The sequence below is a fragment of the Prunus persica genome, chromosome G6, assembly GCF_000346465.2.
Source record: "Prunus persica cultivar Lovell chromosome G6, Prunus_persica_NCBIv2, whole genome shotgun sequence".
NCBI lineage: Eukaryota > Viridiplantae > Streptophyta > Magnoliopsida > Rosales > Rosaceae > Prunus > Prunus persica.
This window is the reverse complement of record NC_034014.1, coordinates 8,846,893-8,861,782: the sequence shown is the minus strand read 5'-3', so window position 1 is coordinate 8,861,782 and position 14,890 is coordinate 8,846,893. Positions and strand designations below refer to the sequence as shown.

The following is a 14,890-nucleotide window of genomic DNA, read 5'->3' as shown; positions in this document are numbered from 1 at the left end:
TCCTGGGAAAACCATGGTTTGGCAAGATCAATGTCATTACCTCTGCCATGCACCAGAAAATCCACTACTCGATCTCTTGGGAATGTGTTAGCCAGATCAACAGCAATCAAGCGATAGCGAGAAAATGCTCAGCTCAAGGGCTGAAAAAAGGCAAGCAAACACAGTTCATCCTTGTAAATCATGCAGATCTGAAGGGAGCATAACAAGCAAGGGAAGAAGTAGATCTCATTCATGAAGGTTGAGCAGACTAAAACGAAAAGGGATTAGCCATTCCCTAATAGCAATTAAAGAATCATGACCTAGATGGGGGAATCCTCCTGGAGGTCTCCCCTGAAGAAGGATGGAACCCCAATGAGGACGTTGAAGTAGTACCCCTTGATCCTGATAAGTCATAAAGAAAAGCACGGATCAGCCCGCGCCTAAGCCTAGAAGAAAAGGTGGAGCTTACAGCCTTCCTCCAAAATAACAAAGACGTGTTCGCTTGGTCACCATCTAACATGCTAGGCATCGATTCACAAATCATCTGTCATCACCTTCATGTTAACCTAGCTATTAGATAGTAACGCAGAAGAGACGCAACTTCGCTCCCAAGCGAGTTGCCATCATCGAAGCCGAGATTGGCAAGCTCCTAGCTACTGTCTTCATTGAAGAAGTCTCATACTCAGAGTAGCTGGCCAATATTGTTTTAGTAGCAAAGATAGACTAAGGCAAGTGGAGAGTGTGCATGGACTACACCGACCTTAACAAGGCGTACCCGAAAGAGAACTTTCCTCTGCTAAGAATTGATCAGCTCGTAGATTCAACTTTCGGTAATCAACTACTAAGCTTCATGGACACTTACTCCGGCTACAATCAAATCATAATGCATGAGGACGATAAAGCGAAGAATTCTTTCATAATTGAAAGAGGCATGTATTGCTACAAAGTCATGCCCTTTAGGTTGAAAAACGTCAGAGCAACATACCAGAGGCTCATGAACAAGATTTTCAAATAGCAGATCGGCAAGACTATGGAGGTCTACGTAGATGACATGTTAGTCAAAGCTCCCTAACGAGCAGATCACATCAAGAATCTTGCCAAAGCATTCAACTGCTCCAAAAGTACTACATGAAGTTGAACCCGAGCAAGTGCACATTTAGAGTCTCACTCGGCCGATTTTTGAGATACTTAGTCACCCAAAGGGGCATCAAAGCACATCCCAATCAAATCAAGGTCATCCTCAACATGAAGTCGCCTGCCACAACAAAGGAGATACAAAGTCAAACGGATAAAGCAGCAGCTCTTAACTGATTCCTTTCGAGATCCACTGACAAGTGCAAGTCATTCTTTAAAGCCTTGAATAAAAGATAAATAGATAAGTTGGATGAAGAGTGCGAAGTAACTTTCCAAAACTTGATGACCTACCTCACTTCACCTTCTATGCTCTCAAAACCCGTGCCAGGCGAAGATTTGTTCATCTGCTGGGTGGTGTCCAACTCAGTAGTCAGCTCAGCTCTCATCCAAGAAGAGTTGGGGTCACAACATCCGGTATTCTACAAGTCAAAAGCCCTCCTCGATGCAGAGACTCGCTATCCAAAAATGGAGAGGCTCATTTTTTCCCTTGTAGTTTTCGCAAGGAAGTTAAGACCCTACTACCAAGCTCACCGAATCATCGTCATGACAGAATTTCCTTTGAAATCGATCCTTCATAATCCTGACGCTTCTCAACGACTCATGAAGTAGGCTATCGAATTAAGTCAGTATGACCTCCTCTATCGGTCGAAGACTGCTATAAAATCCCAGGCTTTAACATATTTCATTGCAGAGTTCACTCCATTAACCAAAGTAGAAAAGATGGTTAACAGATTCAAGGAAGCTGGAGTAGGTGTCGTTATAATTACCATGGACAGAACCTTGTTGGAGCAAGCCATCACACTGGGTTTTCCAGCCTCAAACAACGAAGCAGAGTACTAGGCCCTGCTCATTGGCATGCACGTGGCAAAGGAGATGTCAATCAAAAGGCTAGCCATCTACTCATATTCCCAACTGATCACCAATCAGGCATCAGATGAGTACATGGCGAAGCACCCAAGGATGATATAGTACCTAGACAAAGTCCAAGAGATTTTGAAGGCATTCCATACTTCACTATCCAACAAATTCCCCAGGCAGAACACACACATGCAGATGCGTTGGCGAGTCTGGAATAAGTGCTAGATACTGAGTTAAGATGTTCAATTCTGGTCAAGCACCTTGATCAGCCAAGTATCGAAGAAGCAGAGCCATCGAACCTGATGCATATCGATGATGATCCCAGCTGGCAAGACCTCATCATTGACTACTTCGTAAATGAAAAGTTGCCAAGGGAGAAGTCCGAGGCTAGAAAAATCAAACAGAAAACTGCAAGATATTACATGAAGGACAACAAGCTTGTTTGAAGGTCATACTCCAATCCTCATCTCACTTGCATCAAGTACCCTCAAACTCTCGAAGTGCTCTGCAAAATCCACGATGGAGAGTATGGCAACCATTCTGGGGGGCAGATCACTCACTCATAAGACTCTAAGCATAGGCTACTATTAGCTTACCATGCAACATGACTCCACAGAGTATGTCAAAAGATGTGATCGATGCCTACAATACAAACCGATTCCTAGCCTACCTATCAAAGTGTACCATCCACAGAACAGCTCATGGCCATTCAGGCAATGGGCCATTGATTTAGTGGGTCCCATGCCGCCGACACTTGCCAAGAAAGACATGTGATCGTCGCCACAAACTACTTTACTACATGGATCGAGACCGAAGCTCTATCCTCTACTAAAGAAGCAGACGTGGAGTGATTTTTCTAAAAGAACATTATCTGCCAGTTCGGCGCCCATAGTTGCTGGTCACCAACAACGGATCGCAGTTCATTGGCAGGCAGATCACTGCATTCTTTGCAAAGTATGACATCAAACAACACATGTCAACTCCTAGATGTCCGCAAGGCAATTACCAAGCAGAAGCATCTAACAAGATCGTGTTGGATTGTCTGAAGAAGAGACTAGAAGGAGCCAAAGAAAAATGGGTCGATGAACTGCCTTGAGTCCTATAGGCTTATCGCACCACCAAAAGAATATGAACTGGCAAAACCCATTTTCCCTCATCTACGAACCTCTGATTCCTAAGTCAGTTAGATGATCTTTAGGAAGATACGAAAATAACAGAGAAGGTTGGAGTTTTCTCTACAGTATACGGTAAAAGAGAACTGGGTGGCTGGAGTGGTGAGAGAGAGAGAAAGAGGGGTTTCTTAGGTAAAAATTGGATTACCTCACATGTAGCCATGTATTTATAGTGCTCCTTGTAAGCTATGGTTTGAAGATAATCCTTATTTAATTAGAATTATTCTTACCCAAAAATAAGATATTGGAATTAATCAGGAAGATTCGGTGGAAATCTCATCACTAATTTAGGGATATATTTTCATCTTAAATCAATTATAATTTTCCTAATTAATTAGGGTAACTAATTGACCTAGGGAATTTCCCTTTTTCACGTGTCACCCGCTCATGATCGCCAAAATATATGCTCCCACATAAACTACAAAGTTGAAGTGGGTTTTGTTAAAAAGAAAATTAGAGTCTAGTTGACTACCCCAATATTATATATTAGCAATGGCACTTCCAAAGCTTAAGCTCATCTTCACCCTTTTCTTCCTTCAAGCCCTCCTCACATCCACCACATCAATCCAAGCAGCCCCAGCAAACTCAGATCTCTTTAGAGAATACATAGGAGCTGAATTCGTCAATGTCAAGTTTTCTGATGTCCCCATTAACCCAAATGTTGAATTCCACTTCATTCTCTCTTTTTCCATAGACTATGACACCTCAGGCTCTTCCCCCCACCAATGGAAAATTCAATGTCTTTTGGGACTCTGATAACCTTAGCCCTTCCCAAGTTTCCTCCATCAAAAATCAGCATTCAAATGTCAAAGTGGCCTTCAGCCTAGGAGGGGACAGTGTGAATAGTGGCTCTGCTTACTTAAAGCCTTCCTCAATTGACCTGTGGGTTTCTAATGCTGTTTCTTCAGTCACAAGCATCATCCCACAGTACAATTTGGATGGAATTGACAATGATTACGAGCATTTTAGAGCAGACACGATACCTTTTTCTGACTGCATTGGAAGGCTTATAACAACCCTCAAGAACACTGGAGTGATCTCATTTGCTTCCATTGCTCCATTTGATGATGACCAAGTTCAGAGCCACTACCTGGCTTTGTGGAAAAGCTATGGCCATTTGATAGACTACGTGAATTTCCAGTTTTACGCATATGATCAGGGCACCACAGTGGCTGAGTTCATCGATTATTTCAAGACGCAAAGCTCCAACCAATTACAATGGTGGGAAGATCTTGGCAAGCTTTATCAGTGATGGGAGTGGTGGATGGTCCTTTTTTCACTGCCTTTCACCGGCTCAAGAGTGAGCTAAAACTTCATGGAATCTTTGTTTGGTCTGCAGATGACTCAAAGAAAATCGGTTTCCGCTATGAAAAGCAATCACAAGCTCTCTTGACAAAATAACTCGGAATTTAGTAAAAATCAAGAATTTAAGAGGATAAATTGACAATTTCCTTGCTTGGCAACTTAAGTGTTAAACGACATGCGGAAAAAATTGTGAATATTGAAACATCAAATTCCCAAGTTTAATTTCCACCAAAATATGCGTCATTTCACAATTTTCATAGTGCTATTTACAAAATTCAACATACATAAATCCAAACACTGAAATCTTCAATTATTAAAAATTGAAATTATAAAAATCCAAATTCCATCATTTAAGAATTCTATGTAATTTTCAATTCCTTTATCCAAACGGAAGATTAGCAATCCCCCAGTAGTATATATCTATCTTGTAAATGAATATGATTAAGACGTAGGCTCTGGAATTGGATTCCTAAGAACGAGTTGCTTCTTTATGCCCTTTATTTATGTTTAAGTAGATTTAAAATCTTTAAAGCTTTTACGGAATTCAAAAACTCCTCTATGAAATATTTTGTTAACAATGTTTACACCAGATTAATTACCCAACAAAGCAAAAGTAAAATCAGCAGCTACGAGTAGATGAAAAGGAAAATAGGATAGGATAAACACTTCAATCTACTTGTTGGAACTGTGGGCACAGGAAGACACACAAAACCACAAGTGCAACCATCTAAAACCCCCAAATAGTAAAATGGAGAAAACCGACATCTTGAGCAATATAATTACTCCATCATGGCAACAGTTTTTTCGGGTTGCTGTTGTGAAACCTTGACTTTGATCGGTAAGGTGAGTGATGGATCTTGTTGAAGTGCAGTTGGCGCTTTGACCAAGCTGATGCTCTGTTCCAACTCTTTTACTGCCTCTCTGTTCTCCTTGGCTTTCTTGCCCTTCATCCTGCTCAAGTTTTTCACAAATTTGTTAAAATGAAGAAAACCAAAAACATGTTGTACTATTTCTACTATAGGTTAAAATCAAGAGGAAAGTACCTCTTCTCATGGTGTCTTTCCTCTCTGATGATTCTGACTTTGTCGATCTTCTTAATGGCCTTGAGGGTGTTTTCTGTGAGATTTCTGTCATATCTCTCGGGCCTATTTCTCTTTCTCTCAAACTCAAAAGTTGAGTCCTACAAAAAAATGCAAAGAGTAACATAAGACTTAACAGGATATTAACCCAGCTTTTCAACAGTACCAATATAAAGTGTGAATAATAAAATCGCCAGGTTGTTTACCTGTGTCATATCCTTTCCACGCAAACGCCTATAGGCCTTAGTCCATTTTACTTTGCGAGGATTCCTCTTCATTTTAAAGTTCTTGTGGCATTTGGACCTACAGAATCGAAAAATCTACAAGAGGATTGGCTTTCAGGTAATTATGCCAAACATAAAAGGAAATGTGAAGGTGGGCTAAGTCCAAAGTGGCACTTAGACATTGCTCACTCACTATAGAATCCCAAACAATAATCAATAGCCATCATCCATTTCGCAGTCAAACCATAGGGCGTAAAAACATGCAAGCTATATGTGGATGAATTTGGATTAAATGATCAAGAAATTAGCTCAAACTGAGAACCTCAATCAAAAACATAAAAACAAAAACAAAAAGCCCAAGCTGATGCCAAACAAATCGACCCATCCTGGCATCAATCTCATATATATGCACATAAATAGCATCCCTATCAACCCAACCAACAGTAAATCAGGCAGCGATTGATTGTAGGACTGGAAAACCCTATAGGTTCAGCTGCAATCAATAAAATTTTCAAACTTCTAAATTTGGTTGTCAAAGGTAAAGTTTGAAAATGCATCACCACATAGCAATGACATGGTCCACGTGTTTTTTCTTTTTATAAGAAACAAAGAATTCTATTAAAGAACCAGAAAGCATTTAGGTGAACAGGAGATCCACCAAATATACAACCACCAAAATCATACAACTAAGACACCCCTTACCACAATTCACTTGAACATCTAAAACTCTACGATACTACTGCTTTCCGATCAAAATATATTAAATAAAAGGTAAACTCCCTAAAGTCTAAAGACGTAGATGCCCAAAACTGAATACAATCCCCATAACTCAACTATCTCATCACCCTTAACATTACATGGTTTATGATTGAAAATTCTATTACACAAGAGTACAAAAACTTTTGTTTTCCCCAGTAGAGAGTATATAAAAACTTTACCTTTGCATCATTACGAACAAACTGAATCCCATGTCCAGGATATACTGTAGAGGAGCAAAACCAGCATTTTTCCAACCTCATTGTGTCCTTTGACTATATATAACTATTTCTGAGAGAGGAAAAAGAAATAAGTACACTACCATTAAAAATTAGCAGAGGAATGAAATTCATTACTAAACCCTAAATGGACTTCCTTAGATTTTTATCCGAATCCATTGATCAATTATGTCCTAAATGATTATAAGGATTCTGCTAAGTACTATCACGAATCAAAGTTGCCTAAATTCGCTCACCCCCTACGAATTTCGATCTGGATCGAGCGTACCCAATCGCGGTACGGTATCGATCTGGAACGAAAAATTTAACGTCTCAGTTCCAGAGGAGAGAACAGTACCTGATAGACGACGTCGCTGCTACAGAACAGTACCTGACCGCCGACAGCAGATGAGCAATCGAGGGCACTCGAGGGAGAGTGCTGTAGCTGATGAGCCCCCGTTTGATTCTTGGTCAATACTAAACCCTAGGGGAAGGAAGATATTTGATTTTTTTTTTCTCTCCCAAAATCAGCTCCAGCGGTGACACCCCAGCCCGGGCAAGGCCCAAGGTAAGATAGCCCAAGTTGCTGCCTAATGAAGATATTTTTTTTTAAAAAAAAATTAATTTTTGAAAAATTATCAAAAAAATTCAAAAACAAATTTATACATACCTAGCACATTTTCATTTATTAATCTCATTATATATAAATAAAATTAGATCTATGTGAATAGTAATTGTTCTTAGGTTGCCATGACAATTGATGGAAAAACACACAAATAATTGATAGGGTATATACTATTCAAGTGAACAATAACCGCTCTTGCTTGCCCTTACCTTTTGCCATGACAAATAGGTGGAAGTGCGGGAATGTACTAGTGGTTGGGTGGTTGGGTGAGTGTGTTAATATAATAAGGGGTCGTTTGGTACACAGGCTTGGCTTGGACTGGCTTGGACTAAATTTAGTACCATGTTTGTTTCATTTAATTCTAGTCTTAGATGGGATTGCTAATACCGGGCCCACCAAAAACACCTCCTTAGGAGGGGACTACTAATCCCATGTAGAAAGGGAGGATTAGCTAGTCCTATGTTTACCAATGTATGAGATGCATATATTATAGGGAAATAGCTCAAAATACCACCAATTTTATAATTTTATGTCAAAATACCACCCTTTTTCAAAATTTTCAAAACTACGACCTATAAATACATTTTTATTGTAAATTGATTGCACCCATATCACATTTTCAGAAAACCTGAGGGGAACTACGGGTTTAGAATGACTTCGCCTCCGCCTCTTTTCTCGTTCGATCGTCTACGCGCCTCCGCTTCCTCTCTCTTTCGTTCTTTTACGCCCCTGCCTCCGCCTCTGCTTTTTCGATTGTCTGCCTTCCTCCTCCTCCTCTGCTTTTTCGATTGTCTACCTTCCTCCTTCTCCTCCTACTTGGCTCTTCTCCTCAGCTATCAGCTATTTCATACCCAGAAGTGTTGGATCCTGAGCAAGCAGTGAAAGGGCTATCTGGTAATCTAATGACTAATACTATTAGTTGGATATGCTGTATGTTTTCTCTTCAAAATTCTAGATTTAGTAGGGTTGGCATACACTATCATGACCTGATATATTTTCAGTCTGTTTTAATTACTGGCTATTAGGGTGTGGTTTGAAACTTTGACTGATGGGGTGGGGGAGCTTGGACGGAGTTTTCTTATTTTTGTGAAATGGGTTTTGGAGGATTAGGGATTTTAGGGGAGTGTGTGAGTTCGCTGTTTTGGTGGAAGATATATGCAGAAGGGTTATGATGATGATGGGGGTGGGTTTTTGTGTTTTGTTAATTCTTTTGTTTGTCGGAAGAAGAATGAGATATTTTTCCAACTCTTATGAGTGAGTTGGGTTCAAAAGCAATTATTGTTGGTTTTATATTTTGATTTATTTGCAACTGTCTTTATAGAATTTAATTTTTAATAGTAATATATGTATTCTTCATGAATGGTTTTGCTCTGTTCAGGTGCGTCTGTCTACATGGGTTTGTGCTTGAAGCATAATGCAAGTTTTGTTAATAAATTCTCTGTTTTATGCTGTGCAGGTGTGAATTGGAATAAATAAAAAAAATTTGCTGGGTTTTTGAGACTTGTGATGTTATTCATCAGTATTCATGCCTGGTTTCTTCTTGCAATAATTTTGTTGATTGTGAGCTTTTCCCTCTAGCGCTTGTTGCTGATACTGATTGTGAAGGTGAATTGGTTGTGCTTTATGATGTTTGAACCTCATTTCTGTTTCTTCTCTTTCATGCCAATAGGTTGTAGGAAACTCCGCTCTCAAACATAGGCAATGAACAATTGAGTTGACATGCTGCTGGGAGAATTGTTTGCAATGCAGAGAAGACTTGTCTCTTACTTTTGTGATGATGAACTGGGTGAGATTCTTTAAGAGTGATGTGTCATATTTGAATTTTTGAATATCATATTTTAGTTTTGTTTTTAAGTTTTGAACTTTGTTCTATTTCAGCATCCTATAGACCTGTGTTAACTTATATCTACATGTGATATGGATATAACTTATGCTTTCAAATTAATTTGACTTGTGTTATATCTTGTTTCGTACCTTTGTTTCGAAAATTTCTTTGTAAAGACCAAAAAGAATAGTGTGTTTTTATCATGAATGATGTATGGACAAATTGGAATGTGTTGAATATGATGCAAGCTGGTGTTACAGAGCATGATATCCAATATGATGATGTATGGGTGCATGTAATATTAACCCATATTAACTCTGTTAAGGAAATAGGGAAAAAGGCCATGGCATTGAAATCAGTATTGCTAGTCTTCTGTACATCCTATGTATTTATTAAGACGTGGGTATTTGAATTGATCCGATTCATGAAGATCAAGAATTAGATTGATTGGCGGAGTAGGTGATCCATATCTAGTATTTATTTGGAAAAAAGGAATTCTGGTAGTTATGCTGTGTTCTCTATTTTTGCATGAAAGTTGAAAGTAAGATGTCCCATCTATATGTGTGACAGCTTCAGGATTATGGCCTTCGTCTACTGAAAGGAAATTGCTATTTGATCCTGTTATATCTTTTATGGGACAAACAAATGAGGGAAGTAGTGTTGATTCATCACAGAAAGCTGAGTCTTCAGAGCATCCGCCAAAGGTTGACAAATCATCAGGGGAATCTGAATCTCCACAAAAACTCTCTACTGTTGAGGCAAAGGATCGAAAGAGAAAGAGGAAGATGTGACAACTCTAGTTGCAGTAGAGTTAGATAAACAACATTTGTGTGCATCCATGATGTCAGTAACTGTCATATATACTTTGACAGATGGTACTATGAAAAATACCATTACCGCATCTGACCAATGGTCTGGATGGAGGGATAGTAAATAGAAAATCTATATGTTGGGGGTTTTCTGGCTAGCTAAAAATCTGTGAGAAATGATGAATCCATCTGATTGCAGCCTATTTAATGTTTAATACCTTCATTAAAAAAAGGTTGTTGACAGTGCTTTGACTATCTTGCAGATTATAATGGCAAAACCAGCAGGTGGCCCTAGTGAGAGAGATCAGCATGCAGGGATGGATGAGGACTAATTTTGTGTGTATGACAATTGACTATCTTTGCATGTATTGCTCTATGTTAGGGATCTTTTGTTCCATTTTAGTAACAATTTTGTTTAGGAGAAAAAGAAACATATTGCAGTTCATGCTTTGTAAATGCCACTATTATGTTATGATGGACACGTGGTATGCCCTTGTTGGGTAGGTTTTGGATTGAAACCATGGTCGAGTGCTTGAGCCATGTTTAGTGTGAAGCTTGAATGGATTTTCTTTTCTGTTGTATTTGGCCCTTGTCTTTTCAAGCATGCCAAAAATCATCCTAGTTTTGTAATATGTGGTTTGTGTCCAATTAATTTACTGTGGACCTTGCATTTTTGTACCAATATTTGATAGCTGCCTTCTTTTGAACGAAGATTCATTGAGGGAGAGAATTACTTTCCTTTTGAATATGAATCGATGTGCAACTCCAACTATCATTTCAAAGGTCAACATCAATTCATGCTAATATAAGGATGGATAACAATTGTCGTGTCCATGAGATTCGAATTCAGGATTACTTTTCAACGAAGTGGAGACTCTGTTATTAGACCAAATGGCCATTGACATACGATATGATAGCAATATTAGGCCAATACATGTACACTATAGAGGCAATATGAAAGCAATATAACCACAATACGATAGCAATAGTATTACAATATCACCTATAAAAATATAATTATTGTCCACTTATTGCTGATTTTTCACATGTTCAGAAATTTTGTCTCTCTTAGCTCACTCGGCTCTCTCTCTCTAGCACATCTCTCTCTCTCTTTGGTATCTGTCTATCGCAGCTCTCTATCTCTCTCTTGGCTCTCTCTCTCTCTCTCTCTCTCTCTCTCTAGTGCAACTCTCTCTTTGCTCTCTATCTGTAGCGCAGCTCTCTCTCTGTCTCTCTCTAGCTTCGTTCTGCCTCTTTCTCCCCTTATTCGCTCTCTGTCTCTTTATTCATACCTTCCTTTTTTTGTAAATTATTTTTTAGTTGTTATTATTTTTTAAAATAATTTCTTACAATGTCTTACGATGCAATTATGATGCACCTGACTGCCTGTTTTTGAAAGGCATGTTGTTTCTTTCTCCTCCTCGTCTTATTTTTAAATGCAATATGGCCCAAACCGTAAACCCATTGATGAGCCGTAGTCAATATACATACACTAGAGAGGCAATATTAGGGCAATATAATGGCAATACGATAGCAATAGCATTACAATATACATGCAATACGATGGCAATATGCATACAATATGTATACAATACACAGGCAATATTAGTACAATACACATGCAATAGGACAGCAATATTAAGTCAATCTACATACAATACACACACATCCATTACAGACTACAATTTAGACATGGAAAATAAATCGCCACCGAACCCTAACAATACTATCCCAAGAAGCAAAAATTATTTCTTTCATAAAACTTGACAATTCAATTGTTATTACATAGTCAACCAATCTTTGCTCTATTACATACATACTTCCTACCTATAATTATAAATAATGGAGAGCTCACAAATTCTACTAATTTGATCTTAACTTCATCAATTTGTTCTTCGTTGTATGAGTTAGCTCTCCCTTCTTGCACATTTTCCAAGTTGTTCTGTTCTCCTCCCGTGTAGCAATATCAGCAACAACAGGTTATCTACAGATCTAAAATCATAACTGCACATGATTCTAAATTAGCAAAGAGGAAAACCTCCAGGCTGGCTATCAGTTGGAGTCTCAGCTTCAACCATAGCAACTGTTTCAACAATCTCTCCAGCCTGAGTCATATGTCCATCCTTCTGCTCTACCTGTGTCTTTTGTTCATCCACATCAACATCATGTGCCTCACGCGGAGAACAGTATGACCCTCCTCAACTTGATCTACCTCAACAGCTCTTGACTTACCCTGCATTGTTTCTGGATTTACTGAGGGTCCCACTACTGAAATCTTGTTGTCATCTTGAGAACCCACAGATTCTGATGGGCCATCATTCTTAACAGTGGGTTCAAAGGGCTCAACTGGCAGTGAAGATGATTCAGATTCAGATTTTTCAGGCTCTGCTATCACTGTCTCTGTTTCCTCCACCGTCGCAGCATGCTTATCATCTGTTTCTTCCTTGACAACTTCAGTTTCCTCCTTATCAGCCATCTGTTCAGTTGAAGAGTGTTGTAAAGTTTCTATTTTGACCCCTTCCTTTGCCTCAACAGTAGAGAGTTTTTGTGGAGATTCAGATTCCCCTGATGATTTGTCAACCTTTGGCGGATGCTCTGAAGACTCAGCTTTCTGTGATGAATCAACACTACTTCCCTCATTTGTTTGTCCCATAAAAGATATAACAGGATCAAATAGCAATTTCCCTTCAGTATACGAAGGCCATAATCCTGAAGCTGTCACACATATAAAGGGGACATCTTACTTTCAACTTTCATGCAAAAATAGAGAACACAGCATAACTACCAGAATTCCTTTTTTCCAAATAAATCCTATCATTGAAAACTCTGTTCTACCCAAAACGAGAAACACAATGCAATTAAATACGCTAAGGAAATCATGATTTACAAGTAACGAAAACTGCAACTTATATAACCACTATATATAAGCTCCAAAATTAGTATTTTCCTTTTGCCTTGGTTGTGTAAACCAAATTTGAGTTGCTCAGCCATTTTACTTCATGAAGCATAAAATGTAGCTCATTCTCTACCCAGTAATCAATACTATAATTATCATTAACAAAAATACCACCCAAAAAAAAAACACACTATTCTTTTTGGTCTTTACAAAGAAATTTTCGAAACAAAGGTACGAAACAAGATATAACACAAGTCAAATTAATTTGAAAGCATAAGTTATATCCATATCACATGTAGATATAAGTTAACACAGGTCTATAGGATGCTGAAATAGAACAAGGTTCAAAACTTAAAAACAAAACTAAAATATGATATTCAAAAATTCAAATATGACACATCACTCTTAAAGAATCTCACCCAGTTCATCATCACAAAAGTAAGAGACAAGTCTTCTCTGCATTGCAAACAATTCTCCCAGCAGCATGTCAACTCAATTGTTCATTGCCTATGTTTGAGAGCGGAGTTTCCTACAACCTATTGGCATGAAAGAGAAGAAACAGAAATGAGGTTCAAACATCATAAAGCACAACCAATTCACCTTCACAATTAGTATCAGCAACAAGCGCTAGAGGGAAAAGCTCACAATCAACAAAATTATTGCAAGAAGAAACCAGGCATGAATACTGATGAATAACATCACAAGTCTCAAAAACCCAGCAAATTTTTTTTTATTTATTCCAATTCACACATGCACAGCATAAAACAGAGAATTTATTAACAAAACTTGCATTATGCTTCAAGCACAAACCCATGTAGACAGACGCACCTGAACAGAGCAAAACCATTCATGAAGAATACATATATTACTATTAAAAATTAAATTCTATAAAGACAGTTGCAAATAAATCAAAATATAAAACCAACAATAATTGCTTTTGAACCCAACTCACTCATAAGAGTTGGAAAAATATCTCATTCTTCTTCCGACAAACAAAAGAATTAACAAAACACAAAAACCCACCCCCATCATCATCATAACCCTTCTGCATATATCTTCCACCAAAACAGCGAACTCACACACTCCCCTAAAATCCCTAATCCTCCAAAACCCATTTCACAAAAATAAGAAAACTCCGTCCAAGCTCCCCCACCCCATCAGTCAAAGTTTCAAACCACACCCTAATAGCCAGTAATTAAAACAGACTGAAAATATATCAGGTCATGATAGTGTATGCCAACCCTACTAAATCTAGAATTTTGAAGAGAAAACATACAGCATATCCAACTAATAGTATTAGTCATTAGATTACCAGATAGCCCTTTCACTGCTTGCTCAGGATCCAACACTTCTGGGTATGAAATAGCTGATAGCTGAGGAGAAGAGCCAAGTAGGAGGAGGAGGAGGAAGGTAGACAATCGAAAAAGCAGAGGAGGAGGAGGAAGGCAGACAATCGAAAAAGCAGAGGCGGAGGCAGGGGCGTAGAAGAACGAAGGAGAGAGGAAGCGGAGGCCGTAGACGATCGAACGAGAAAAGAGGCGGAGGCGAAGTCATTCTAAACCCGTAGTTCCCCTCAGGTTTTCTGAAAATGTGATATGGGTGCAATCAATTTACAATAAAAATGTATTTATAGGTTATAGTTTTAAAAATTTTGAGAAGGGGTGGTATTTTGACATAAAATTATAAAATTGGTGGTATTTTGAGCTATTTCCCTATATTATATTGTAATACTAATAACATATATTACTATTATTGTTATTGTTATTATTACATACACATATACTATAATGTACATATATACATGTATATACACATATACAAGTATATATATCTATGCACATATATACATATATAATATATATAAATACATATAGATATATACACATATATTATTATTATAATATACTCATATACACATACATATTAATATTATAATAATAGCATACATGTATATATGTAATATATATATATTATTATACTACATATATATAAGTATATATGCAAAAGGTA

General features: G+C 38.1%; 2 protein-coding genes, 2 long non-coding RNA genes and 1 pseudogene across 6 annotated transcripts; 3 read left to right on the top strand and 2 right to left on the bottom strand.

Moving 5' to 3' along the window:
* Positions 3,636 to 4,544, top strand: LOC18772955 (annotated as a pseudogene).
* On the bottom strand, positions 4,974 to 7,221 carry LOC18775217 (probable ribosome biogenesis protein RLP24). 2 transcript variants are annotated; one of them, XM_007205966.2, is made up of 5 exons: positions 7,084 to 7,221; positions 6,690 to 6,798; positions 5,734 to 5,847; positions 5,492 to 5,628; positions 4,974 to 5,399 (listed from the first exon to the last, which is right to left on the bottom strand). In XM_007205966.2, the coding sequence occupies exons 2-5, from the start codon at positions 6,768 to 6,770 to the stop codon at positions 5,228 to 5,230; spliced, it is 504 nt and encodes a 167-aa protein (XP_007206028.1). In that variant the 5' UTR covers positions 6,771 to 6,798; positions 7,084 to 7,221; the 3' UTR covers positions 4,974 to 5,227. The 2 variants fall into 2 exon arrangements, with proteins under 2 accessions (XP_007206028.1, XP_020422829.1); XM_020567240.1 differs by lacking the exon at positions 7,084 to 7,221 and having other exon boundaries at positions 5,734 to 5,830; positions 6,690 to 6,801.
* Positions 8,081 to 9,584, top strand: LOC109949897. Its single transcript, XR_002272222.1, has 3 exons — positions 8,081 to 8,244; positions 8,807 to 8,910; positions 9,020 to 9,584. It is a non-coding gene; the product is annotated as an uncharacterized LOC109949897 (long non-coding RNA).
* On the top strand, positions 9,970 to 10,662 carry LOC109949860. Its single transcript, XR_002272165.1, has 2 exons — positions 9,970 to 10,153; positions 10,248 to 10,662. It is a non-coding gene; the product is annotated as an uncharacterized LOC109949860 (long non-coding RNA).
* Positions 11,714 to 14,506, bottom strand: LOC109949519 (golgin candidate 5-like). 2 transcript variants are annotated; one of them, XM_020565313.1, is made up of 3 exons: positions 14,193 to 14,506; positions 13,300 to 13,416; positions 11,714 to 12,699 (listed from the first exon to the last, which is right to left on the bottom strand). In XM_020565313.1, the coding sequence occupies exons 2-3, from the start codon at positions 13,364 to 13,366 to the stop codon at positions 12,116 to 12,118; spliced, it is 651 nt and encodes a 216-aa protein (XP_020420902.1). In that variant the 5' UTR covers positions 13,367 to 13,416; positions 14,193 to 14,506; the 3' UTR covers positions 11,714 to 12,115. The 2 variants fall into 2 exon arrangements, with proteins under 2 accessions (XP_020420902.1, XP_020420901.1); XM_020565312.1 differs by lacking the exon at positions 14,193 to 14,506 and adding an exon at positions 13,526 to 13,627.

Coding starts and splice junctions, on each gene's coding strand:
- LOC109949519 (XM_020565313.1), bottom strand. CDS start 13,366: ATGCTGCTGGGAGAATTGTTTGCAATGCAGAGAAGACTTGTCTCTTAC. Junction 12,700..13,299: donor CTTTTGTGATGATGAACTGG/GTGAGATTCTTT, acceptor TATGTGTGACAG/CTTCAGGATTATGGCCTTCG.
- LOC18775217 (XM_007205966.2), bottom strand. CDS start 6,770: ATGAGGTTGGAAAAATGCTGGTTTTGCTCCTCTACAGTATATCCTGGA. Junction 5,629..5,733: donor GTGGAAAGGATATGACACAG/GTAAACAACCTG, acceptor ATTTTTTTGTAG/GACTCAACTTTTGAGTTTGA. Junction 5,400..5,491: donor GAAAGACACCATGAGAAGAG/GTACTTTCCTCT, acceptor AAACTTGAGCAG/GATGAAGGGCAAGAAAGCCA.